The sequence below is a fragment of the Ovis aries genome, chromosome 23 (assembly GCF_016772045.2).
Source record: "Ovis aries strain OAR_USU_Benz2616 breed Rambouillet chromosome 23, ARS-UI_Ramb_v3.0, whole genome shotgun sequence".
Taxonomy (NCBI): Eukaryota; Metazoa; Chordata; class Mammalia; order Artiodactyla; family Bovidae; genus Ovis; species Ovis aries.
Window position 1 is genome coordinate 46,070,638 of NC_056076.1, and position 27,736 is coordinate 46,098,373.

Sequence of the window (27,736 nt, forward strand, 5' to 3'; positions counted from 1 at the left end):
ACTTTTCCCAAGCACCAGGAGGCCGGCTTCAGGGAGCAGGTGCTATTGCACTAAACCCCTAGCAGGGACCTGGCACACCTCAGGAGACCACCAAGTATGGACAAGAATAATCTAACTAAATTTCTAAGCCCAAGTTCTTTTTTATCTTAGACCCACCCTTCTAACTGCCTAACAGTAGTTTTAAGACTTAGTCAAAGAACACTAATCTTTCTCTAAGTGAGTGGTTATCCTGTTCTTCATTTGAAACCACACAAAAATAGCCACCACTTACATCTGAAAAGTCTTCTATGGTTTAAAAATATTACTTTCTACATATTATTGCATTTCATCCTAATAACATATCCATGAGGTCAATGGAACAAGTTGTATCATCATCGTCATCTCCACTTAATAAATGCACAAAGTGAGACCACAAATATTAAGTGATTTGCCCAAGGTAACAGTCTTAGCAGACCAGGACTCAAACCCACCACACAACACACATTAAATAAGGGGCAGAGACTATGAGGCCATGGCAAGAGTGTCAACAGCTTAGAACAACAGCTCAGAAAGGGATCTAGCAGTTCATGAGCGGAGCTGGGGGGTGGAGGAGGGGGGCAGTGTGCTGAAGCAGAACCCACTCCCACACTTCGGCAAAAACTCAGGCAAGACGGTGCAGATGAGTGGTTATGTCCCCACCTCTGCCAAAAAATGTATCCTAGGCTGTAAGCAGCAGCAACAATGGAGAGATGAGAACGCAGTCAAGGTGGTGGAGGAGGACCCCTGATCCAAGACAGTCCTAGACTTTAATCCCACACAGTCGGACAACTTGAACAACGTACTGAGTGCCTACTCTGCCTCACTGGGGACACTAGAGTTGGCTATAAAATACAATTCATCCTCTGCTCAAAGTTACCCCAGAAGTTCAGAGTGGCAAAACTGAGGTAGCAGAATCAGGTTATTTTTAAGACTGAAGGAAACCTGAAAGTCGAGATCATTTCACGCAATACTGCAGACAGGAAACCAAATCCCAAACATCAACCCAAGACAAAAAACAGATCAAGTACGCTGATGTTATTATAAGAGCCCTACTTCAGTCAATGACTTTCACTCCAGTCTTCCTCACTAGCCAAGGAGCTATTTCTTGACAGTTATCATCATGCATCTTACCTTTTGGCTTTCAGGACATGTAGAACAGCTCTCAAAAAGAGCTCATCAAATTCAACCTGTAGTTTCTCTATGGAGTAGGGCTGCAGGGCCAATCCCGAGCCTTGGTTGTGGCTCACATACTGGGCCCAGTGGTCACTCACATAACCAAGGGTCATCCTGAGCAAGAGGAAAGACAATGCGGCATTTTGTGTGAACGCACTCAACACTGGCATCTTTACATTTGAAACATTACTTTAGTCAACATGTCTTTGTTGCATACTATCTTCTAGGTGCTAAAGGGGTTGCAATGGAGGGAAAAAACCTTCCCCTCATTGAGCTGACATTGAGTGGAGGGCACACAGACAATAAACAAAATAAAATGCACAGTCTGTCACATGGTTATAAATGACACTGAGAAAAATCAGTAGGAGCGAAAAATAAAGGTTTTCGGGCATGTTGGTGAGGAGGGGCCTCACTGAACAGGGACCCATGAGTAAAGACTGGATGTAGTGTTGGGCCATCTAAGGGAAGAGCACCCAGGCTGAAGAAGCAACCAGTGTGAAGGCTCTGAGGTGTATTCACTGTGCTGGAGGAACAGCAAGGCAGCCAATGTGCTAAAGTAAAGTAAATAGAGAGAATGGCTGGCAAAAAAATCAAAGAGACCAGAGACCAGCCATCCAGAGTCCTGTAGGCCACTGTGCATACTGGCTTTTATTCTGAATGAGACCGGGAGCAGCTGAGTCTGAGCAGAGGAGTGATATGAGCTGACTGATGACTTACAAGAAACACTGGTAGCTGTTGTAAGAATAAGCTGGGGGTGCGGGGGAGGGAGGGCAAAAGCAGGATGACAAGTCAGGTGGCTACTGCGATAATCGGCGAGATATGACTCATGAACTGCGGTGGCAGCAGTAAGCATGGCGAGCAGAGGCTGGGCTCTGGAAGCAGCACGTTTCGCTAATTGAAAGGTTGCACGCCCTTCACATCTTAATCTCTGCAACGAGAATGTGCATCAAGACTGCTACCATCATAATCTGGTGGCATTTTTTCCTTTCTGAGTGGTACACAAAATGTATCTTAGGTTTGCTGAAAGACGGGGTACTGGAAGAAAAGATGACAGAATCGACCACTAGACGGGATGTGCTGCATAAAAAGAGAAGTCACTGATGACACTAGCGCTTTGGCCAGAAACACGGGCACTTACTGACACTGAGAAGACCGAGAGGGCAGCAGTTTGAGAGGCGGGGACAGTGAGCCCATTTGGGGAATATTCAACTAGAATGGTCATCAGTCATCCAAGTGCTGCTGAGTTGGCAGCTGGATATATTCAATACAAGCTTAGAAGAAAGGTACGAAATGGAAAAAGAACACAGAACCTTAACCATGTTTAGAGGATACCCAAAGACATGGGAATGGATGCAATCCCAAGAAGTAAGTTTGGATAAAGGGGTCCAGGGTTAAGAAGTCTAGGAGTGAGAATGAAACAACCGAGGAGGCCGACAGTGAACAGCCAGTGAAAGGAACAGCAGAACGTGGTATCCTGGAAGTCAAGCAAAGAAAATGCTTTAAGGAAAACTGACCATCCATGACGAAGGCTGCTGTATGAACTGCGTGAGAGATAAAGCAAGATGAAGACTCAAAGGTGGCTACTGGATTAGTCAATAGCACAAAGTTCATTAGCAACTTTCATTCTTCAGAGCTGTTTGGGTAGTGTTGGGAGGAAAAGCCTGACTGTGCAGAGTTCAAGAACTCCAGGCATCCTATAGCATCACCTGGCTTTATGAATATGATGGATATATACCTGAAATAATTAAAATCAACTATGCTTTACAAACAAAAGTACGGAAGGAGGAGAAGTTTCGTAGTTTTTTGTAAGTTTTCTTTTTGTAAGGGAGGTTGGATGAAATAACTATGTTTTATATACATCATAAAAATCAAAAGATTGATGATACAGAATCCTCTTGGATGTAAGTTAATTCAATGAAAAGCAGTACATTTCTCAGAATTTACTCTTATTTGATAATTTTAAAAAAAAACCTTTCACACAAATGAATGATAATGCTTTCCCAATTCAAATACAGGAGCCACTGATGAAGTCTTTGCAATTTTGTGGTATTTTATAGAAATCAGAATAAGAATAAATAAGAGAGAAAACAGGGAAATAATACTGCAAAAGAGCTACTGCCAAATTTTCCACAGCTATATAACAATTTCTAGGCAAAAGTTAGGAAGCAGAAGAGAAGAGAGGAAAGGAGGGAAAAGATCCTGTATTTTCTTCGACTCCTTCTCTCTGGCCAAGGTCAACCCAACTGCTTTGAAGGTCCTGACTGCAAGAACAATTGTCTAGCAAACCAGTTAAATTTGAGATAATTAACCAAATATTCTGACTGGAAGTATTTATTTAAAATTTCCATCTAGTAGATGGTGAAGAAAAAAATTCTTACTTTTATGAGAAATAAGACATGAACTATACCAATAAAATGCCCACCATCACAATTATACATTGTCTGTGACTAACTAGGGCTAATAGATATACCAAGAGCAGTATTACCTGATCATATAACCAATTCGCTTGACAAACTGCCTATAGCGTGCTCTATTGAAGGTCTCCAGCCCCACGGCCAGAAGTTCCACTAAGGAGTTAGCAAAGGCAAAAATTTTCATCATCTCTTGAGGTCTTGTTGTTTCCGGTAAATAATCACCTAAAAGTTCATCAAAGAAAAGGAAAAAAATTGTAATTACAATGGAAAAACACTGGAAGATACGGACGTCAACCTATTAAGGAAGAAACAAAGTCAAGAGGGAGAACCCTATGCTCTGGCTCCTATACCAGTGAGAAATGGGAAACTTGAGATGAAGTACAAAACCAAAACCATTTATTAAGGCTGGGAGATGTGCGACCTAGTCGACCTTTTGTATTTAAGCCCCACAGAGGAAACTACAATCACAAGAGAGGGGAAAGAAGCCTCACCACAGAGACACAATCATCTCTGCATAGTACAGCCAGGCATAGGGGAACCCAAAATCAGGAGCCCACCCAAGATGTAAGACCTGATGCTAAGTTCCTGTGTTTGAGCTTGCCACTACCACATTTTCTGTATGACAAAAGAAATTAGTCTACCTTTTGCTTTAAACCCAAGAAGATGTTGAAACAGTTCATGAAATGGGAACTGTGACAGCAGAATAACCAAGTCATCTTCATTAAGGAGAATCCAACTGGTCTCGGGGTCTTCATCCTAAGGAAAAGATGCAGTCTTATCAGCTGATTTGACACGATGACACCACGGCACAGAGTTAAGGAGCTGCAGTATCACAGGTCTCAGCGGTACACCAGCTGCATTCTCATGAGTCCTCACGGACTTCTCCAGGACAGAGATTTACGCTATCAGTTCTACTGAATGACCTGTAAATCCCCTAACACTGCAAGTACAGTTTTATGTGGACCAAGTCATATCCATTCCTCAGTGGCTGACACTGCTCTCATTAGATTTCTATCCCAAAGAAGATGAATTCCTCTAGAATAGGGATCTTACTGTAAATCTCAGTGCTTTGACAGTATCAATTAAAGAGCCATGCACTCGAGTCCAAGTTATTTTACCTATAAGCCTCTTCTTTCCCCAAAATTAAAGTTTACTGCAATAGTCAACTGACTTATCAAGAAGCAATTAGCATTTGCTATGGATATCTGAAGATCTGTCATCAATCAGTACCACTGAAAACAGGATAAAAGTAAAGCAGTCATACACAGAGCTCACATACAGGAAATAGTTGGGGGTTTTATTCAACTGTTGTTGTTTAACTGCTAAGTCACGTATGACTCTTTTAGAGACCCCTAGGACTGTAGCCCGCCCGTCTCCTCTGTCTATGGGATTTCCCAGGCAAGAGTACTGGAGTGGGTTGCCATTTCCTTTTCCAGGGGATCTTCCCAACCCAGGGATTGAACCCATGTCTCCTGCATTGTAGGTGGATTCTATACTGAGCCACCAGGGAAGCCCTTTTTTGTTTGATACACAGCACTGAAGTCTCCTTAGCAACCAAATTGATTTGTGACCTAAGATACACTACATTCAAAAGGGAATACTGGAGCTTCCCTGATGGTCCAGTGGTTAAGAATCTGCCTGCCAATGCAGGGGACACGGATCCAATCTCTGGTCCAGGAGGATTCCATGTGCCACAGGGCGACTAAGCCTCTGCTCCACAGTAGTGAGCCCAAGCTCTAAAGCCTGCTTGCCGCCACTACTGAGCCTATGCGCTACAACTACTGAAGCCCGAGTGCCCCAGAGCCTGTGCTCCGCAACAAGAGAAGCTGCTGCAATGAAGGGCAGCCCCCATGTGCTGTAACTGAGAAAGCCTGTGTGCAGCAACAAAGACCCAGCACAGCCAAAAATAAGTAAATAATTTTTAATTTTTTTTAATTAAAAAAAAAGGAAACTATAAAAAGACCCAGAGATCCTGCAGAATTATCATCTCAATTTCAACAAGGGACTAATGCAATTTATTCATAATTTCCTGAAGCCACTCATTTCTACCCTCTTACACATCCTAAACAGTTAGCAAATAAGAGCCTCAGAAATTCCACCCAGAGCAGTAGTTCTCTGCTCTGGCTGTACATCGGAATCACCATGGAGGCTTTAAACATCTGGATAGCTGGGTGTAGACTGGGGCAAGGTTGCCCAGATGGTCCTGATATACAGCCATTGTTAAGAAATCACTGATGTGGGCGATGCAAGATGCCTTCCACTCTCGGCCTTTTCTGAGCACTGCCAGTACTGCCAGTGTTCCCACCCTAGGTTCCTGAATCCACTCAACATCCAGCGAGAGCTAAGACACCATTCCAGAGTCTTTAACCACTATCCATCTTTGGGATTAAATGGAGGAAACCAACAAGAAAAAAAAACTCCTCTCTCAAGAGAGGCCAGTCTTGGGCGGCGGCAGGGGGTTGAGGCGGGGGTTGGGGCAGGGAGAAGGAACCCTGATCCATCTTCAGAAGACCACTTTGCACCCGAGAAGCTCTTTCCAGAAGGACTGTTCAGTCTCTGCACGTCCACATCATTTACCACCATCTCCCACCTCCCACAAGTCCCAGGAAGAGCCCATTGAGTGTGAAGGGGCTCCTGCTTCTGAATGAACAGCTGGGTAAATATACAGACATGATCCCACAGCTGCCACGTGTCATTCAAAGGAGTGTCCACTGAAAATTCTCAACTCCTTTTAAAGAGAAGGTGTTTTAGTAAATTTAGTTCCTGGCCAATCCTGGACAAGCACGTCAAATCTGGATTTGGACCATAAAGACATACTAAGGCAGGCAGATAACTAGCTGGAAGGGGGGAAAAAAAAAAAATGTTTACCAATACACTAGCCATGTATAATACCAGAAAGAAAACTCACTAAGTATTACCTGAGAAACTGGATTTTGATCATTAAATTCTCACTAAAAATAAGAAATTATCTTCTTTCAAATGAGAAGATCTAGGTAAGAAAGTTTATTAAGTGTTAAGGCAGAACCTTGGTAAGAAGTGAAAGTCGCTCAGTCGTGTCCGACTCTTTGGGACCCCATGACTACACAGTCCATGGAATTCTCCAGGCCAGAATACTGGAGTGGGTAGCCTTTCCCTTCTCCAGGGGATCTTCCCAACCCAGGGAGTGAGCCCAGGTCTCCCGCATTGCAGGCACATTCTTTACCAGCTGAGCCATAAGGGAAGCCCACTTTGGTAAGATCCAGCTCTTTATTAGAAAGGCTCAGAGTATCTGTAGGTGAGATCTCAAGCCCAGAAAATGGATGCTACATAAAAGAAAAGCCTAATAGAAAGTGTATGTAGTATGTGAACACTTCCAGGTCCAAACTCTCCCAGCTATGCAGCAATGGTCTGGAGAAGGGAGGCAGCAGACACCGCCTCAGCACAAAGGCTCGAGACCTGTGATTTGGGACAAATTCCCTCACCCCCATCCTGCACCTGTTTCCTCATCTCTAATATGGGATGAAAACAGTACTTGCCTCGTGGGGCTGTTGGGGGAATTAAATTGGGCTAATACAAGAGAGGTGCTTAAAATGATACTTGGCACATGAGAGAGCTCAGAAATGATTCATCAAAACGCTGCAGATATGACGAGTTACCTCTTCTCCCCCCTCGTCTACTAGAGTCCACGTCCCGGACGCAGGCCCCGAGGAGGATGGATTCCATTCACTGGGCTTCATGTGGCACAGGAACTCAGCTCGGTTTCTAAAGGACAAAGGAAACCGCTCCAATCACATAAACATAAACACAGCCCACCGCGTGCATTCTGGATTGCCTACTCACCTTGAAGAAGAGTGGACATCAACACAATCTCCAAGTGGTTTGAATCAGAAAGCAAGAAACAATAACTGGCTAAAACTCAAGGAGACCAAAGCTTCACTATCGGTGATGTAGAGACTATGGCCCTCCTGCGTCAGTGAAGAGAAGCGGCTATGCCAGCACAGCGCCCGCCTCTGGTGGGGCCTCTGCACACCCAGGACTGCGTGGTACCTGAGTTCTAACTGGCCCACAAAGTGTTCAGGAAACATGCTTAACTGAGCAAAGGATAATCTGCAGGTAATGCAGAAGCCGGCTGGGGGAAACCACATCTAAACACACGTGTAGGAACAGTCCCTGCATCCAGGCGGTGAGAGAGAGGCATCTAGGGGAATTCCTGCTGGCCAGGCTTTCACATGGTGCTGGCTGGACCTAACAAGTCGGTGTAACCACACAAGTTCCTTCTCTGAAACCACCATGCGGTTCTCAGCTCTCTTGTTCCCTCCTCTCTGGCCTGACCCTGAAAAATTCATCCATTCCGTGCTTCCACCAGGAGCTCTCCTCCGTGACTTCCAGCTTGCAACCTGAAGGGCTCCAGCCATAGAGCTCCACGCGTCCACTGGTACCTGTCACTCAGATGTGTCCTCCCGTAAACCCCGATGACCTCAGATCTTCCTCCTTCCCTGGCAGCTCCGCCTTTTCTTCTCAGTCTCTGAGAGCTGCCAACAGCCTCTCAGTCAGTCAGAATCAGTCTACAGAGGCAGGTCTGAGCCACCCCTTCCCCACATTCTCCTTATTTAATCAGCTTCTTAATTCTTACCTGGGAAGATGACCTTCCAGTTTCCCACCTTCTCCTTCCCATTGCTATCACCTCAATTCAGGTTCGGGGAAGATAGGCTTTCCTGGATCAAGAGCCCGTGGTAGTAACACAGTTCCAGGTCACCAGGACATAGCCTGCCTTCATCCCCACGTAAGGATGTGCCCTCTAGATGCTGGACTGGGCTCCAGAGCCAGGAGCGCCAGACCTCTGCAACCATGACTCAGTGAAGCAGAAGTGCATCTTCTACCTCCAGTCCACCCTAATTTCCTTAAACACAACTTTTACCCATATACAAAAACCCTCAATTGCTACAAAAGCCAGACCATCTCAAAACTCTCTTAATTTCTAGGTCTTCTATAATCCAACTCCCCCCTAGCTGTTCATCTTTATTATCATCTCCCACGCACCCCTTCACTGCAGTCCAGCTGGCCTCCGACGTGCCCCCTGCACAGCTACGTTCCCTGCACACTGGGCCACCGCTCCCTTCTCCCCCTGCAGTGAGTGCCCTCCCGACTCCTCTTCCCGCTGAAATCAGTTCGTCTTCAAATCCAGATCATTCACCTGGAACCCTCTGACTACCCCACTCTACTCTACTCATTTCTACTGCATCAATTGTGTGTGTGTGCAGTTGAGTCGCGTCCAACTCTTTGTGACCCCATGGACTGTAGCCCACCAGGCTCCTCTATCTATAGGATCCTCCAGGCAAGAATACCGGAGTGGGTTGTCATCTCCTTCTCCAGGGGATCTTCCCAAGCCAAGGATCAAACCTGTGTCTCTTGCATCTCCTGCATCGGCAGGTGAGTTCTTTACCACTGTCGCCACCTGGGAAGCATCGATCATTCAGTTCGGTTCAGTTCAGTCACTCAGTCGTGTCCAACTCTTTGCGACCCCATGAATCACAGCACGCCAGGCCTCCCTGTACATCACCAGCTCCCGGAGTTCACTCAGACTCACGTCCATCGAGTCCGTGATGCCATCCAGCCATCTCATCCTCGGTCGTCCCTTTCTCCTACTGACCCCAATCCCTCCCAGCATCAGAGTCTTTTCCAATGAGTCAACTCCTTGCATGAGGTGGCCAAAGTACTGGAGTTTCAGCTTCAGCATCATTCCTTCCAAAGAAATCCCAGGGTTGATCTCCTTCAGAATGGATTGGTTGGAGCTCCTTGCAGTCCAAGGGACCCTCAAGAGTCTTCTCCAACACCACACAATTTGGCACTTGAATCTCTTTGACTGTGCCTTTTTACCTCTGCCACTAAATCTCTCCTTCGAAGGAAAGAAACTTTTTCTCCCCACAGCACCACAATGACATATATGGCCGGAATGGCAGATCCATTAAAAGGAGGCACCCAAAAAAGTTAATCAATTTAAAAAAAAAAAAAAGCAGTTAAGAGGGTCACTTTGGGACAAAGGGTATTAAACCCTAAGAAAAGCTGAACTGTTAAATTCTGGAATGCTGACTCTTTCCTTAGCAATTGCGTGGATCTGGGCAGTTTAGGAAGCCAATTGTTTGACAGAACATTTTAATTTCTACTTTATAAAGCTCTTCCACACTTACTTGACAGGAGACATCAGCAGGGCAAGGGACTGCATAAAATGAAAGATTCCTGATGGGTTATTCAACACTTTGATCTGAAATCAGAAAAGAAAAAGGCATACTGCAGAAAACCAACAACCCAAGTAGCCATAGTCTTAATTCACCAGCATTCTGACAAGGGAGCTGTTAAGAAAACAGAGGTGAAACTGGCTCCTCATCCACAAGAATGAGAACACCTCAGAGGTTACCTGGCAATACTGACTGGGCTCTATGCACTCAGAGAACAGAGGCAGCTCAGTCATTTACATCAATTACCTGAAATAATATGAGATGGAGGATTATACTGCTATTTTAATCCAAAGACGAGATTTTTAAAAACTTCCTTCTACCTAAAACAATTCAAATTTCTTGCCACCAGAAATACTAGAGAAAAGATAAAATGGAGAAGGAACCTGGCACACGTTTGGCTCCTACCCACCCATCAGAAGGGGCTATGATGAGTAACAACACAACCCTAAGGCAAGCAGCAGAGAGGCGAAACCATAAACCATGCAATCGATGCCTAAAGTGATCCTGCAGACGTGAGATCTCTGCTAGTATTAAAGAACTCTGAGATGCTGGTGGTTTCTTTTTTATCTGCATTTTATCTGCACCAACTACAGTGTAGGATGGATCAATTTAGGAATGTTGAATTTATTGAATATTCAATGTTGACTATTACAGAAAAAAGTCCTAGCAAGCTTTCCTGCACAGAAATTTCACAGGATGAAACACTACTGAAACTACCATGCCACACTACAACTAAACTTCCGCATCTTTACCTTAACTTCAGCAATTTTCAGTGGCCCAAGAAGTTGCAGCATAGTAACTCCTATACAGACTGGATATATCCTAATAATTTTACTTTAAATATCAATATATTTTAAGTAGGCTTATTTCTGAAAGCAACTTGCTCAGGAACAATGTTTAACAAAATCTCCCCCATTCTCCTCAAAATTAGAAAGTCATTCATCATACCTGGATGAAAGGAACAGCCCATTTACTAACACCAGCTGGGCATCGAAGAATATGGTTTAGAAGGAAGAGGTGATCTCCAGGACAGCCCACTCTTTGTAACACTGATACCTGAACAACAAAGGACGTACAGTTTTACTGTTTATTAAGACAACTATTTCTAGGGGCCTAGTGCAATCATTTATCTGGTATTTAAATACATGTGATCTTTCAAAAGAATAACCAGACATAAGATATACCATTGACTGGTTGAGTTTCTACACAGAGGTACACAAAGGATTAAGAATCTATGAGCACTATGATAAAAATATCATAAGCAGTTTCTCTGCAAACCCAATTTTTAGTATCTGGCAAATTACAAAACACTAATGTTCCTGGCCATATATGAATAGATGTAAGTCAAGTAGTTTAATCTAGTTCCAGTCTGCAAGTTTCTCAAATCCAAGTATGCTTAGAACCTGAGTCCACATGTAAGAACTCTAGCATGAACCTAAAAGAAACACCCAAGGGAGCCCCATTGAGAAACATAATCAAGAAACAATCCCTCATCCCATAAGGCACCTAGTATCTTTCCTAAATTTCCCAAAACCTGATTCTTTTCCCTTAAAAAAAAAAAATGTTAAGTATAGCATTAACATATGATTAAACAAAAGTGTTATGAACAACAAACCTATATTCTGAATACACTTAAAATTCAGCATACTTCCCACACTTCCATTTCCTCTGAAACTGAAGACCAGAGATCACTGAACATCAAGTTTATCAGAGAGAAAAGCACTATGTGCTTAATAAGGCACTAGGCAAGGATAATTTATTTCTGTGAGTCTTGAGAAAAAAAATGTCACTAACACATTAAACGAATTAGCTGAATAAGCTGTTGAAGAAAAAACTATGAGGATATAAGAGATAATTCCTAAATTATCAGGGAAATAATAGAAAGACTAGCATGCCTATTTCCTCACCAATTTCTGCAGCCAGAGAAGGACATCGTCATGGAACTGAGTATCTTCATTAACTCTCCTCATAAACGTGAACAAGACACTAATGCACTCCTTCAGCTGACACAGGTCAGAGGGGACGCTCTCCAACTGTTTAGAAGCTGTGAGTTAAAAAGAGGATTAAATGAGTCCCTTATAAATGGTATCGGGGAGAACTTTTAGTGCCTCTTCTTAAAAAACAACAACGAGAATAAACTATTCAAAATATTTAATTCACATGAACATCCAAGGAGGAAAGCTACATCAAAATATGAATTTCCACTATAGAAACAGAAAAAAAAGTATTTAACTTTGTGAAATAGTTCAGAGCAAGAAAAAATTAACTTCATCAAAATTTATTTTTTATTTAAACATCAGCAGATCTCTGCCATCCCCAGCTCTTTGATTAGTTATGAAAACCACAAAGGGAAGGATTTCTTATCTAAATGAGTCAAATATCTCTCCAAGAAATAAAAATTGCATAATCAACACTTTACACATTACATAGTAAAGGCTAATCTCTTAAAATCCAAAATAAGATTAAAAATACAAAACATAAACCTTCTGATGAAAATTAAACAATCCAACAAAATGGACAAGCAAAACTAAAGTGCAACAGACAGGGAATGAAAAAGGGTTCTAGGTTTTAGAATCAGAAACTGTATTTGGACTTGAATTGGTAAAAAGCACATACATTAGGACAGTAAGAGACATTAATGATAAAAAGCAAACTTATGGCTTCCTACAGAAGCGGAGAGAGACAGTCCCCAGTGAAGGGAGACCTGGCACTGCTTTCAAGAAATGGGATTAAGGTAGGTGTCCTAACTTGTGCTGGGAGACGCCAAGTAAGACACAAGCACAAATGGTGGTCCCTTATAAACATCAATCAGCACACACTCAATTCGACCAGACTGTATCCCTCAATTTTTCATTTTAGACCACAAGAAAGAGTGAGGCTTTCATTACTTACACACCTTGGCCTTCCTGATGAATTGCTAAAGATCTCAGAACAGCCGAACTATTGAGTAATGAGTAGATATAAGACTCCACTTGTAACCGTGAGAGCACAGAAGTGTAAGAATGCAGAGCCAGGGTCTGGTGGAGGTGCTCGGATTTGGCATCAAACAGTTTTTTCAGCTCAGCCAGTGCATTTTCATTCATCTCCACTCTCTGGTAGCGATGATGGCCTGAAACTTTCACTTGATCTGCACAGATACCCTAGCAGTGGACAAAAGGGTAAGATGTAAGATATGAAGCCAGTTACCTTCGTCTTGATGTAACCAGGCAATTGGTATATGATACACAGGCTTCAGTACATCTTCAAAGAGCTTAAAAATCACAGTGAGGGAACAATACTACCACATAGAAAACTATAAAACTAATACATAACCAGGTGCCAAGGAGTATGATGCCAATCATAAAGGCATCACAAGTTCAGAGAAGAGAAACGCTAAGATGGAAGTAGGTAGGGGAAAGATGCAAGAAAACAGAAGGGCTTGTCTCTAAGACCTTCATAATCGACAATCTTACCTTCTACTTTATAAAGTGAGGTCAAGGTCATATCCCCTCAACTTCAAGAGACTTCAAAACATCTCTGAACGTTCCCTCATCATTCTTTGTGATTCTGTTCAAAAGAAAGAAACCTCTCTCCTTTCCAATGTTAACCCTACAGCTGTGTTCTTTGTTTTAAACCCCTTTCTCAAGTATTTTCAAGTCTCCCTCTCTACGGGCTCCTTCCAATCTACAAAGAGACACACAGGTCTCCTAAGGAATGAAGATTAGGGATGGGGGAAATCACACGTTTCTCCCTGTTATCTCCTCCAGCTTCCCTTCACCACCAAATTTGTCAAGAGTGAGTACAAGGTCAGTGTGAGTACAAGGAGCAGATTCCAGACCTTGATCACATCACAGGAAAAGGAGTGCCGCTGCAAATACCCCGGGTTCCTGCCAACTTTACAGAACACCAGTCAACACACCTGGACAGACAACTGCTCCTCCTTGAAGTGCCACAGTCGACTTTTAGCATTTTGGCAATCAGACGTCAGAGCAAGGAGCTCAGCTTCAGCCAGCAGCAGCTGTTTCCTACAGCGTGAGTAGTTCAAAAGTAACTCATAAAATTCATGCCTGTCCTGATGAGCCATGCTGTCAAATTCTTCTAAATATGACTCGACATTTTCCAGCCATGAACCAGGCTCAAAGATCTTTAGCTGTTCTTTAGTAAATGGCACTACTTCTGGTTGAGATGGGAGCTCCGGGTAGAGCCGCTCATTACGAAGCAAGGATTTCACTGCCACCAAAGCTGGTACATCCGCAGCAATTTCAGTTGGCAACTGGGGATACAGTTTTTTCACTCTAGGTGGCTGAAAAATGTCTTTGGCTTCACAAGAACTCTGCAAGCCAACATTCTGTAGCACCTCTGAAGAAAGACCCAAGGCTTCTTTGTGTTCTTTCCTATTCTGAGTTTCTCTGACCTGCAAGTTTTCCACTTCCTGCTGAATATAAGAAACATTAGATTGCTGTATGCTTTCTGAAGTTCTACACTGTACCAATGTATCTTTCTCCATTTCAGTAAAGTTCTCGGGGGTTTCTACTGTGGTTCGAACACTGCCTTCAGGATCCACCTTCAGCTCGACTGCATTGTCCCCAACACAGGCTCTGATCTCCTGTCCCTCCTTTAGGCTCTCTGTATTACATGTCAGAGACTCTTCATTGCTTACAGTTAAGGAGGTGAGTGGTACATCAAACATTTCACTCTCATTTTCTCCACTAGCTTCATTCTGGAGCTGGGAATCAGTTAACTCCTTCAGAGCATCTCCTTTGAATTCACAAGCTGGAGTAGGGATTTCCAGTTCTCTGGAGGTTTGTGGAAGGGAGACTTCATCAGACTCTTCCCTCTGAAGGGTTTCATATTTCTTCTTTTCCTAAAAATAATATGAACAACGTGAAATAATTTGTAATACAGCAATAACATGCTTTCAACATGAGGGATTTTTAAATTGTATTAAAAAATCTAAACTCACTTCCTAAGCAATGTGCTTCATATGCTGTTTTATTCAATTCTGAGAATGTTAGATTTGGGAGATTCACTAATCTCATCCCAACAGAGGGAAGACATGAAATAAGCAACAAATTATGACTTAAGATTGGAGGAAAGTCTTAATTAGGCTGTTCTCCATTCTGCTAGTGGTTAAATAAAAGACAACCGTCTCCAAGTATCTTAGGTTTCAGTAGGTTGTCATCTTAACAAACATATTTATTCAAAATTTAGGCACAAAATGTCAGGGCAACTTGAGCAATAAAATAAATAGCTATAATACTGGATTATAACCCTCAGAATAAAACATATATTCATGAGCTTATACATACTTATATTATGTATTTTTTTCTTAATGGAAAAGTGGTAGCATTCTTCCTCACAGAAGAATTCCAATTAATAAATGTAGAACAGAATGAGGAAAACAGAAAATCACAATTAAAACACCATGATAACAACTCCCACAGGCAAGAGGCAAGATCTGCTAATGAATGAGAGTAAACATTGAAGCAGAAACAGAATACAGTCTCAAAGTATCCCCTAAATATTTAGTCACCACAGAGGGAAAAACAGTAAGTTTCAGTGGAGAATCCTGGCAGGCCACACTTTAACCAAGTGATCAGGGTTATTATAATGAGTAATACCTTCCCATATTATGGTCTGAGAAGGCTGACCGCCTCTTCTGTACCCTTTCTAATAACATATAACCTCAATCTAAGCATGAGAAAACGTCAGACAAAAACCCCAATTAAGGGAATGTCTACAAAATAACTTAACTGTTATGATCATCAAAGATAAGACTAAGGAACATCAAAAGACTGGAGAAAACTATGGAGAGATAGTAACTGAATGCAATGGAGGATCCTGGACTGGATTCTGGAACAGAAAAAGGGCGTTAGCAAGAAAACCATTGAAATCCAAAAAAGCTCTATATTTTAGTTAACAGCATTGCACCAGCGTTAATTTCTTGTGGTAATAAATGTCCTGGAGCATAGAATTTACAGTTACATAAGATAAAAGAAGATTCTAGATGAAAGTTCAGTATGGAACTCTCTGTATTATATTTGTAACTTTTCATTAAATCCAAAATTAAGTTTAAAAAAACCCAAATCAAAAAATCTTAACCATTTAAAAAATAAGATAAAATATATTTTGGTTTTTCTCAAACTGAAGTATCTCTGGTATTAACACACAAACTAGATACACAGGAAAAAAGGCTGGATAAAAAAAGAAGAAATATGGAGAAATCTATTATCTATTTAAATAAAACTGTTACATTCAAAGAAACTAAAAAAGGACTGAATTACTCAAATACTTCCCTTTCACTATGAAATTTTAAGAAAGGCAAAATGATAGTTACACAGTAGTAACTCATTATGGATTATGCTATCCTGCAAATGTCCAGCAAAAAAATAAATAAATAAAAGTTGACAATAACCAAAAAAGTAAAACAGTCACATGCACCTAATATTAACAAGAAAAGACGAATGTTTGTGAAATGCAATTTGAGCCCAGCTTGCTGGTAATGAACTACTAAACATTTACAAATAGTAGTGATCCAAGAAGCAATGTGTCCCTCCACAGTGGCTCTAATCCACACTGTGAACCACAGATATCAGATTCAGAAAACAGCCACACAATGCAATCAAAGCACTTTGTCAAAACGCCTAAAATCATGAATAGCAGGAAAGCATCATGCGAGTTTTTATAAGAAAGTGAAAAAGTGGATCCAATTACACTGCAGTGATGTTTAGCATACTAGCCATAAAAAATAGGTCTGTCAGATTGAGAAGGCAGAAAGAGAAGACTAGGAGAGGAGGCCAATGGTTCCCACAGTAGAGAAATACTGTGTACTCATCAGGGTAGAGGCCACACTTTAGTGAGTTGAGCAATAATGAAATGAAATTAAGAAAACAATTTAATTTATAACAAAGAACAAAATACTTAGAGATAAGTTTAACAAAAGAAGTGTAAAATTTATCTTCTGAAAATTACAGAAATTTGAAAGGAATTAAAGACTTAATAAGGGAAAACATTCCATATTCATGGATCAGATCACAATACTGTTAATATGGCAATACTCCTAAAATTTATATACAAATTCAACACAACCTTTATCAAAATCCCAGCTGCCATTTTTGCAGAGAATGACAAGATGATCCTTAACCCTTTAAGGAAATACAAAGAACCCAGAATGGATAAAACAATCTTAAAAAAGAATGAAGTTGGAAATCTCATACTTTGCAATTTCGAAGTCTACTATAAAACTACAGTAACAAAAACAGTGTGGTTCTAATACATGGATAGACAAATAGATCAATGAATTAGAACTGAAAATCCAAAAATAAACTCTTATTGATACATTTAAAGGCAACTGATTTTCAACGAGGATGCCAAGAAAAGACAGCCTTCAACAAATGGTGCTAACAACCAGATATCCAAAGAATAAAATTAGACCCTTACCTTATATCATATACAAAAATTGTCAACAAGGATCACAGACCTAATATAAGAGCTAAAATTTTTAAACTTTTCAAAAAAAAATAGGAATAAACCTTAATGACCCTGGATTATGCAAAGCCTTGTTAGACACGACACCAAAAGCACACAACAAAAGAAAAAAGCAGATAAATTGGACATCAGAAAAATTTTTTAAGTTTGAAAATATGAAGACAATGAAAAGACAACTCCACAGAATGTAAGAAAATGTCTTCAAATCCATTATCTTATCAGGGGCTTATATCCAGAATTTTTAAAAAGAACAACCCAATTTAAAAAGAAGCAAAGGAGCTAAACAGACATTTCTCCAAAGATAATACAAATAGCACATAAGAACATGCACAACACTATTAGACTGCATTAGAGAAATGCAATCAAAGTCACAATGAGGTAATACATCACACCCACTAAGATGACTAAAGTCAGATAATAATACATGTTGAGAAGGATGTAGAAAAATTAGTGCCCTCACATACTGCTAGTGGGATGGTACACAATGCTTCCTCTACAGAAAAGAGAGTGGCATTCCTGACTGTGGTGATGGTGACCCAGCCCCTGTGATTATCCCCCAAACCATTGAATTATACACTTTAAGTAAGTACAGTGTGTGAATTATATCTCAACCAAGCTGCCAGATGAAAAGATGAAAGATTTTGAAAACTTAAAAGAGTTGAGAAGTAAGTGAAAAGTAAGGAATTAGAGGCTGAATGTGGAATAGAGGGAGAAAATTTTAGTTCTCTTTGCTTAAACTGTTAGAGACCTTTGTGGGTGTTACACGCTAACTGGAAAGAGAATAGGAAGCTGGAAGTAGGCCCAGATAGGCCATGTGGTCAGGGGCACAGCAAAAACACACTTCCCTCAACCCACGGGCCACCTCAGGCTTCCTCTCCAGCCTGTCCTTCAGGTAGTTTTTAACTTCCCTTTGTCCCTTGCTGCCCACTTCAGACCCCACCAAACCACTTCCTCTTTTTCTATTCTACCACTGCCCTTGCAATTTCAAATTCTTCCCCTCAGCTAAACAAAATGAAGTCTCCAGTCGCTACTAACAAACCTGAAAGTTCATTTCCACCAGATGTACCTTCACAGGAATAATCAAAACCAGAAGAACAACAGATACTGTGGTTAGATCATCAAAGAATTTTTTTAAAAACCTCTGAACCCTCCCAGGGAGGAACACATGCCTTTGGGTTTTATTTCTCTTGGGAGGATAACTCGGTGCTTCTCTGTTTAATTCTGCACCTGTGTTCTTACAGAAGTTAGGTCCAAGAAGGAATTACCCTGGAGCTGCTCCAGGGAAGGAGGTAGGGGAAAGGAGAGAGAAGAAGCAGGTCATTTGATTCAAAGGACGGATTGGACATATCAGAGAAGGCAGTAGGGAGGGAAGGATGAACAACTGTGAGAGGTACAACTGTTTGAGAGGGTGGCAAAGGTCTGCCCCTGTCCCTCACAGACCCCTGGATAGGACAGGACCTCTGGGTGCGTACACTGTGATCATCACCAACGCCAGGGCTCTAAGCAGTGGTGAGCTCCCGATGGCTCAGTTCACTGAAAGGTCCCAAGCCTTCAGCCTCTGGCCCACCATCAATTCACCCAAACACCATTATAAGATTGGTCTCCTTAAAACAACCAACCCCAAACACCACAAAACAATCATGGCTCTCCACTTAATTAAAGACTGCCTCTTAACTCTGGCGCTCAGGGCCTTTGATGATCCTTTCTCAAGACAAAACTGTCAATGACCACATCAAGACTTCCGCCACACGGTTTACTCTGAACTCGGCAGCATGTACCTACCATCCAGTCCTGGTCACAAGCCACCACATATGGTTATTTATCTTTACAGTGTGTACCCCAAACAGACCACAAGTATCTTCAGACCAGGGACTATATCTTAACCTTTTTGGATGTGATCTGCCTCTGATTTTTGACACTTTGTTCAATACATATTTATTGAAACAAAAATGATAACTCATAATTCACAAGAATTTATTGAGTACCAACCACATGCTGAGCTCCTAAGTACTAGAATCCTAAAATGAAAAAATTATCCAACAAATATTTACAGTTACCATGTGCTCTAGCACATTCAGAAGTTTATTTTTATATGCCTCTCAGAAAGCAAAGGAATTAGCCAATGAATCCAGAGGAAACTGAACTTTTATGCCAAAACCTGAACATATTCTTACACTTAAAACACAACATTTCATTTAAAAATAAAAAAGAAAGCCAACAATTACTTTGCCTACTTGAGGTTACCAGAACATGTTGCATATATAACAATCATACAGATCATAAAATAAAATTCAAACAGAACTCCACATGTTATCAAGTTATCCGTAAAAAATTCGAGCTTAATTTTATTTTAACCAAAAGACATGTTTCTTACAAGTGAAAATGGCCTAGAGATTAGAAAGAATCTATATTTCTTTATTTTGATCTCTAAGTTAGATACAGGTAGAGAATCAATTTTAAAATAACATAGGAGAAATCAAGAAGTTATGTAGAAATGGAAGAGCTGTTAATAAACATAGAAAAAATATATATACTTAACCATGTATGTGGATGGGTGCATGCATAGTTATGTCCAACTCTTTGTGATACCATGTACTGCAGCCCACCAGGCTCCTCTGTCCACAGAATTTTCCAGGCAAGAATACTGGAGTGGGGTGCCATCTCCTACTCTAATAGTTAACCATACATTTTAGTAAATATGTCTTGGAGTTCTGGCATATGTGTAGGGGGAAAATCCTAAAGAACATTAACAAACTGCTACAAACAGTTATCTCAAGAGACAGAATTTGGGGCATTTCATTTCTGTGTTGTACATTTCTCTCTCTCTGTGTATACACTCACAGATACATACTTTTTTTAAGCAATGAGCACTTCTATAATCAGGAAAAAAAGTTATTTTTAAGTTCTGGAAAATAAATGGGAAATTTCCATATATCACTTGCAGTTCTTCTGCTTTAAACTGTACTAAGTTAAAAAAAAAAATACAACCTCTTTCTATCCTTCAAACTATTGATGAGCTACTTCATAAATGATAAAGGTTCAATTGTATACATTACACAGAAAACTTCCGTGGGATCACTCTAAATGCAGGCACAGTTTATCATGAATGTCTATATTCACAGCACTTAGCACAATGCCTGGCACAGAAGAGATAAAACGGCTTGGACACAAGGGTCCAACTATAAGATCAAGAGCCCTCAGGGCAATTTTACCCGCTCTCCTTGGGATGTACAAGAATGCTTTACAAATAAAAAGGAGAAAGATGGGGGTTACACATTTTGCTATGAATACATCTCTCAGCTGCCGTTTCTTTCATGTTGCTCTTAGCAATCTTACTTCATGTATCCACAGCACTTTCCATGCTTGATCTCTTCCTCCTCCTCTCATACACAGGATTCTCTCAGCTTCTAGAATCCCACACTCAGGTAAGGGCCCTGGGGACACACACTACCTCCCACCACACTCCTTTGTTGGTTTCTCCACCTCTCCCCAAGCTCTTAAAATTGGAGTGCCCTTGAGTCTCTTCTTGTCATCTTTTTACACTACACTCACTCCTAAGGTAACTTAACTCGGACTCTAGTTTTCAATGGCTCATAAAAGAGAGCTCCAGCCTGGAGCGCTCTCCCATACTCTAGATTCACATATCCAACCCAACCGGAGGTCTAATAGACACTTACTTCAAAATTAGCATGTCCAAAACTGAATTCCTCATCTGCCCCCAACAGCTGTTCTACTCACTGCCTCCTCCATCTCAGAGTCATCCTTGACTGTTTTCACATTCCACATCCACAACACCAACAGATCTTCTTAGCTAGATATTCAGAAACCCCCAGATTTCAAACCTTTCTCATCACTTAACACTTTAAAACTCCGGACCAAGACACCATCACCTCCTGCCTTGATCACAGCAAAAATCTCTTAGATGGTCTCTCTACTCCTCCTCTTGCTCCCTTACAGACTGTTCTCACTGAAGCAAGCACAGTGACCCTTTAAAATAACTTTAGTTATATCACTCCTCCACTTGAAATCCTGTGTGTGGCGGGGTGGGGGTGGGGTGTTAGTCACTCAGTCGTGTCTGACTCTTTGCGACCCCACCAACTGCAGCCCACCGGGCTTCTCTGTCTGTGGGATTCTCCAGGCAAGAACACTGGAGTGGCTTGCCATTCCCTGAAACCCTGGGGTGACTGCATATTTCATTCAAAGCACAAGTGAAAGGCCATACACGTGTAGGCCATTTTTACAATGGCCTACAAGCCCCTACTTGACCTAGCTCTATGTCACCTTTCTGACTTCATCTCAGCTACTCTCCCCTCACTCACTCTGCCTCTCATTTACCCTAACCACACTGCCTCCTTGCAGTCCCCAAGTCAGCACAGACATGCCACTGCCTTAAGGCATTTGCCCCAACTGTTCCCAAGATCCACATGGCTAACTTCATCTCTTTCCTGTCCTTACTTAAATTTCATCTCCAACAAGGACTACCTTGACAGACTATTAAAAATCACAACCCATCCTAATCTCTCATCAGTACTCAACTCCTTACCCAGTTCATTTATCTTTTTCTGTAGCCCTTGTTATCTTCTAATATATGATTTACTTATTTATTTACAGAGTTTTCTGTTTTGTCTTCTGCTTCTAGAACACAAGCTATGTTAAGGCCAGGTTCTTCTTTTTTCCCCCCTGTTTACATCTGTTGGCTCACATGGTTAAGAATCTGTCTGCAGTGCAGGAGACCCAGGTTCAATCCATGGGTCAGGCAGATCCCCTGGAGAAGGGAATGGCTAACCACTCCAGTATTCTTGCCTGGAGAATTCCATGGAAAGAGGAGGCGCCTGGCGGGCTACAGTCCATGGGGTCGCCAAGAGTTGGACACAACTGAGCGACTTACCACTTTCACTTACACCCCAAGTGCTTAGAAGAATTTCTGGGACATAGTGGGTGATCAGTAAGTAGTTTATTCAGCAAAAACAAAATATGGATCTTAGGAGGCACAAAAGGAGCTCAACAGTATAGAGTACCCCCCAATTTCACTTCTACAGTCACTCACGGGAGGGAGGGACTAAGAGGGAGAAATCATCTAGGCCAAGGAGTAAGTGAGGATGGGGACTGCAAAGGCCTCTGTTTCTGGTATCAGTTTTCTGGGACACATCTCAGTCGGTCCTTAGCAATTACAATATGCTGTTACTATTAATGAGTCGCTAGCACTCAGAATTTAATACTAACTTTAAAAATACTTTCCATGACTATAAAATATACTGTTTCTGCAGAGGAAGTTCAATCTAAAAATCTATTGTTCTCGACTTCCCTGGTGGTCCAGGGATTAAGAAACCACCTGCCAATGCAGGGGATGCGGGCTGGATGCCTGGTTCTCCAGGAAGATCCCACATGCTGCAGAGCAACTAAGCCTCAGCACCACCAGTACTGAAGCCCATGTACCCAGAGCCCATGCTCCACAAGAGAAGTCACTGCAGTCAACAAAGAACAGCCCCCGCTTGCTGCAACTAGAGAAAGCTCGAGCACAGAAACAAAGGCCCAGTGCAACCATAAGTAATAAATAAAGGAAATCTACTGTTCTCAACCTACCAAGATCAATGAAGTCAAGGTGAAACCTGTCAGGACATCTCTTGTGTACCAAGTAACAAGCACCAGATAACTGCAAACAAACAAAGTGAGGTCACCTTCCAGATGATTAACATTAAGAAATACAGGTCAGCTGCTGGGTCAGAAGCCACTCAAACCATCTAAAGGCAAAAGCAAACGACACTACTCACTTCCGGAACCACCCTCTTAGAACTACTTTATATGGTTCCATAAACAGTCACCAAAGTATTCCACAATGGTAAAGGACTTCATTAATGCTGGGCTTCAGGATCACAGCCAAACCATAACCAGCACTCAGAAATCTGTTTACTCTAAAAGAAGAATTCATTTTCTAGACTGACAAGTATGAGGGCCTTGCTGGTATGGTGGACTTTTTCCCATTTGTTTTCTCACACTACCTAGAGGAAATTTCCCAGAGTAAACTCTTCTGAGCCACAAAGCTTGGAAACAATATTCTTCAATACTGGTATTTTTTCCTTCATTCAACAACCATTATCAAATGCCTACAATGGCTGTGAAGGGTACTGGGAAAAAGGTCCCTCCGTCATTGAGTTCACAGTCTAAGGAAAAAGAGAGAGGTTAACAAAATAACAAGTGAGACAAGTGACAAAGAGAGGGGCAAAGCACTACTGGGGTGGGGGGATTATGTGGATAAAGAGGGAAGTACTATTTAAGCAGAGACCTCATGCATGAGCAGGTGAAGAGGGACTGGGCACGGGAAACAGTATGAGCAAAGGCCCTAAAGCAGGAAAGATGAAAGTCACTCAGTCGTGTCCTACTCTTTGAGACCCCATGGACTATACAGTCCATGGAATCCTCTAGGCCAGGATACTGGAGTGAGTGGCCTTTCCCTTCTCCAGGGGATCTTCCCAACCCAGGGATCGAACCCAGGTCTCCCACATTGCAGGCGGATTCTTTAGCAGCTGAGCCACAAGGGAAGCCCAACTTCTATAGGGAAGCTGCCCACAATATGCCAATATAAAACTAGCAAATGACTTTTCATAATGGATTTAAAAGTTTGGTTTTCAATCTCTATTTTAGAAACCCTGTTCTAAATAAAAGAACTTGACAGGGAATTCTCTTAATAATTATTTTTTAAGTATCTATAACATCGTATCTATAGATACATATGGGCTTCCCTGATGATTCAGACGGTAAAGAATCCGCCTGCAATGTGGGGAGACCTGGGTTCGATCCCTGGGTTGGGAAGATCCCCAGCAGAAGGGAATGGCTACCCACTCCAGTATCCTGCCTGGAGAATTCCGTGGACAGAGGAGCCTGGCAGGCTACAAGTCCATGGGGTTGCAAAGAGTCAGACACAACTGAGCGACTTTCACAGATATATATAGATATGTGGAACAATTACTAAGCTACTGGATTGAGAATTAAGAATTAACTTGAGTTCTCTTACTAACTGTATGACTTACGGCTTATCACTTAAGTTATCTAGGCTTTAGTTTCACCATTCATTCTGAAAAAAACTATAGATTGAGAATTAAGATTCAGCTCCTTGTAGATTGATGTTAACTGTATTCTGCGTTCAGGGACTATGCTGAATGGCTGACGAATGGCCTTTTACTTCCTTGTCCATTTAGATAGCTCAAAACAATGCAAAATTATTTCTCTTAAAAATTTTTCTGGAATTAAGTAGCAAAATGGCTTTCTCTCCAAAGAATAACTCCTCACAGACCTGAGAACACTGGTGTGCATAAAATCATTTACAGCTTATTAAATATGGTATCTCCGAATACCAGTCTCCTGTTAAAATCTTGTTCTCCTAAGAAATTCCTATTTTGGTATTATTTTTAAGTCACATCTGCACTTGTAGACATCACCTATCCTCATTATTTCCTTAATATAAATTCAGTTTAAGGTAAGCCAAAATTATCTATGTCCAGCTATTCTCGCACAGCATTTATTCTGTTCACTGTAAAACACATGTCATTTCAGAAAACATATGGGAACAAAATCAAAACCCAGACTGTACCTAAAAACAAGAAAGAGCAACTTTAAAACCACACTAATACCACACGTTAGTATAGTCCAGGAAACCCAGAAAATTCAAACCCGTCCCTGCTGTGTGAATCTCTCTCTGATTTCACCTCTAGTCATTCACGCCCCATCACAAACAGCCAGGATAATACGAAATAAACAACAGCAGCGCCACTGTCATCTCGCATTTTTAAACTGAAAAGCCACATCACTACAGTCTACTTTCTGTCGCCCACCGGAGAGTTCTACCGGAGTATATATTCGTGGAAGAGCGGTCCCTTTTCTCTTAATGCGGAGAGAGGCTCAAAATGTTCACAAGTTGAAAAGGTGAAAGTCGCAGTCAAAGCTGAGCCTGGGAAGACAAAATTTGCTTCCCAACCGAAATCCAGACCTAGGTGCGGGAAGTCAAGAACGCAGCAAAAAACCCAAGCGCCTAGAGCGATCACAGGAGAAAAAAGAGAAAACAGGCTCCTGACAAAGTCTGCCAGGAGGACGTGAAGAAGGAACAGAGGAACAGGTCTGGTGTCGATGGGCAGAGGGATCAAAAATGGAAAGGTGGGAGCAGAGGCTGAGAGGGGGCTCAGGGGACGGCAGAGTTGGCTGGAGAGGCCGAAGAGAGGAAAAAGGAGACAGCACGCAACTGCCAGGGGCTGGGCAGAGTGGGATGGGCGAGTTCCCCTCACCTTGGTTTTAGTCCGGCTGCCCTTGGCCTTGGCCCGGCGTGGGGGCCTCACTGCCTCTGCCATAGACCCTGCAATGGCTCAGTCGCCGCTTGTTTTTGTCAAAACCCTGCGCGTTCCACAACCTGCCGACTTCCGGCCTTCGACTGTCACATGATCGAATCCCCACCACTCCCGGAGAGGGGCGGCAACTCGGAGCCTCTACGGGCCGCAACTTGGGACAAACCACTTCGGGAGGCCTTTTCTCAGGAGAGTTGTAGCCACGCTCCCTTTCGTTCAGGCCCCACCCCCTAACCCGCGCTGGCTCCGCCCCACTTGCCGCCGGGTTGGGATTGTCTTGGATGACCGGCTTACTCTGCCGAGTAAAGTCGCGTCCTTATCGCCGGCACCTCCACTAAGCTGCACTGGGTCTGGATCCCCGGAGTGCTTGCACACCTCACCCAAGCTGGCTTAAAGGAGCCTGGGGAGAGTGCTTGTTAGCCTTCTTTTGACCTTTAGATAACTAGGACCAGTCAGCCTAAATCTATGCTTTGTGCTCAAGAGCCTTGATGCCCTTCCAGGTGGGCGTTTCAGTTTCCTCTTGTGTGAAGGAGAAAGATAATACTTGTCTTTACCAGTGTAAAGAAGATTAAATGGACTGATCGTTAACGTGCCTGGTACACGCCTGCATATCTGTAAATGGTGGTGGTTGTTCCGTTGCTAAGTCATTTCTAACTCTTTGTGACCCCATGGACTGTAGCACGCCAGGCTCATCTGTCCTCCACTGTCTCCCGGTGTTTGCTCAAATTCATGTCCTGAGTCGGTGATGCTATCTAACCATCTCATCGTCTATCATCCCTTTCTCCTTTTGCGTTCAGTCTTTACCAGTATCATGGTCTTTTCCAATGAGTCGGCTGTTCGCATCAGGTGGCCAAAGTATTTGGAGCTTCAGCAGCAGTCCTTCCAATGAATATTCAAGGTTGATTTCCTTTAGGATTGACTGGTTTGATCTCCTTGCAGTCCAAGAGACTCTCAAGAATCTTCTCCAGCACCACAACTCGAAAGCCTCAATTCTTCGGCGCTTAGCCTTCTTTATGGACCAACTGTAAATGGTAGTTATTATCATTACTCTCCAGATCATAGGCAGCAAGAGACAGCTGCACCAAAGAGGGCAGAAGAGAAGGCAAAAAGACAAGACCCATAGAAGTGTTTTTTGTATGGGTTTTACACACCTTCATTTAAGAATTCCAGATGGGAACAGTTGGCTCCTTCTTAGTGCTTAGTACCTGTTAAAATACTATTATAATTTGTTTTTGTTTGTGTCTGTCAACCTGGCTAGAATGTAAGATCCTTAAAGTCAGGGGTCTTTGTTTTGTTCCCTAAGGCATCCCAAGGGTTTCTAGAACAGTAGCCTGTACATGTTAGGCTCAATGAATATTGATTATTTGATGAATGAAATTAATGTGAGCTGTTCTGTCTGGTGGTGGTATAAAATAGTTGAGACATGGGTGGCAAGGGAAACTATCCAAGAATATGGCATGAGAAATGGAAAGGACTCCAGAGATGGAGTCTTTACAGTGCCTTATTTATGAGCTAACAACATATAAAATACAGTTGTAAGCAGATAGGTTGAGGTTGGGAGGGAATCCCCAGATAAAGAAAACCAGGCATGGCTTATTTGACATAAGAGGAACCATTTTATTTTTTTTAACTTTTCTATCAGCTTCATTTTAGGCTTCCCTGAACATAATCTGTTAGGGGCAACTTTATCAGCCTTATACTTTATTCATGTTTTTCAGGGAAGTCCTTTTAGACCTAATCCATTTTGTACAGCCTGGCCACAGTGCTTCCCTTTGAATGAGTCTCAGTAATGATGATCTTAAGGGAACAAAAGAACAAAGGAGTATTACCAGACTAGAAAAGTAACAATAGCAAAGATAACAAATCAGTTGTAAAGACTTCCAGTTCTGTTTCAAAGGGTAGGCACTTTCTTCAGCTGTTTTGCAGAATTTAGACACCCTCCCACTCCCCCTACTCAAGCCCCAGCACTCAACCACTAGATCAGCTGGAACCTAAGTAAGATATGTTGATCTTTTCTGATCCTTGTCACTTCAGCCACCTAAAGCTTGGGAATATGGTGACATTTGCCCCAGTTCAAGCTGAATGAATATACATATGCCCTTAGCTTAAAATTTCC

The 27,736-nt window shown here is 42.1% G+C and overlaps 1 protein-coding gene across 2 annotated transcripts in view; it reads right to left on the bottom strand.

The window, feature by feature from the left end:
* The window catches only part of EPG5 (ectopic P-granules 5 autophagy tethering factor), a 129,507-nt gene extending 103,847 nt beyond the window's left edge, over positions 1-25,660 (bottom strand). For both annotated transcript variants that reach the window (XM_042239531.2, XM_004020656.6), the window contains exons 1-10: positions 25,564-25,660; positions 13,719-14,663; positions 12,717-12,960; positions 11,728-11,864; positions 10,769-10,876; positions 9,773-9,846; positions 7,241-7,346; positions 4,247-4,361; positions 3,677-3,827; positions 1,150-1,305 (exon numbers count right to left, since the gene is read on the bottom strand). In XM_042239531.2, the coding sequence (XP_042095465.1) occupies positions 1,150-1,305; positions 3,677-3,827; positions 4,247-4,361; positions 7,241-7,346; positions 9,773-9,846; positions 10,769-10,876; positions 11,728-11,864; positions 12,717-12,960; positions 13,719-14,663; positions 25,564-25,626 (2,099 nt within the window). In that variant the 5' untranslated portion in view covers positions 25,627-25,660. The remainder of the gene's footprint in view (positions 1-1,149; positions 1,306-3,676; positions 3,828-4,246; positions 4,362-7,240; positions 7,347-9,772; positions 9,847-10,768; positions 10,877-11,727; positions 11,865-12,716; positions 12,961-13,718; positions 14,664-25,563) is intronic.
* Between the last annotated feature and the right edge of the window lie 2,076 nt (positions 25,661-27,736).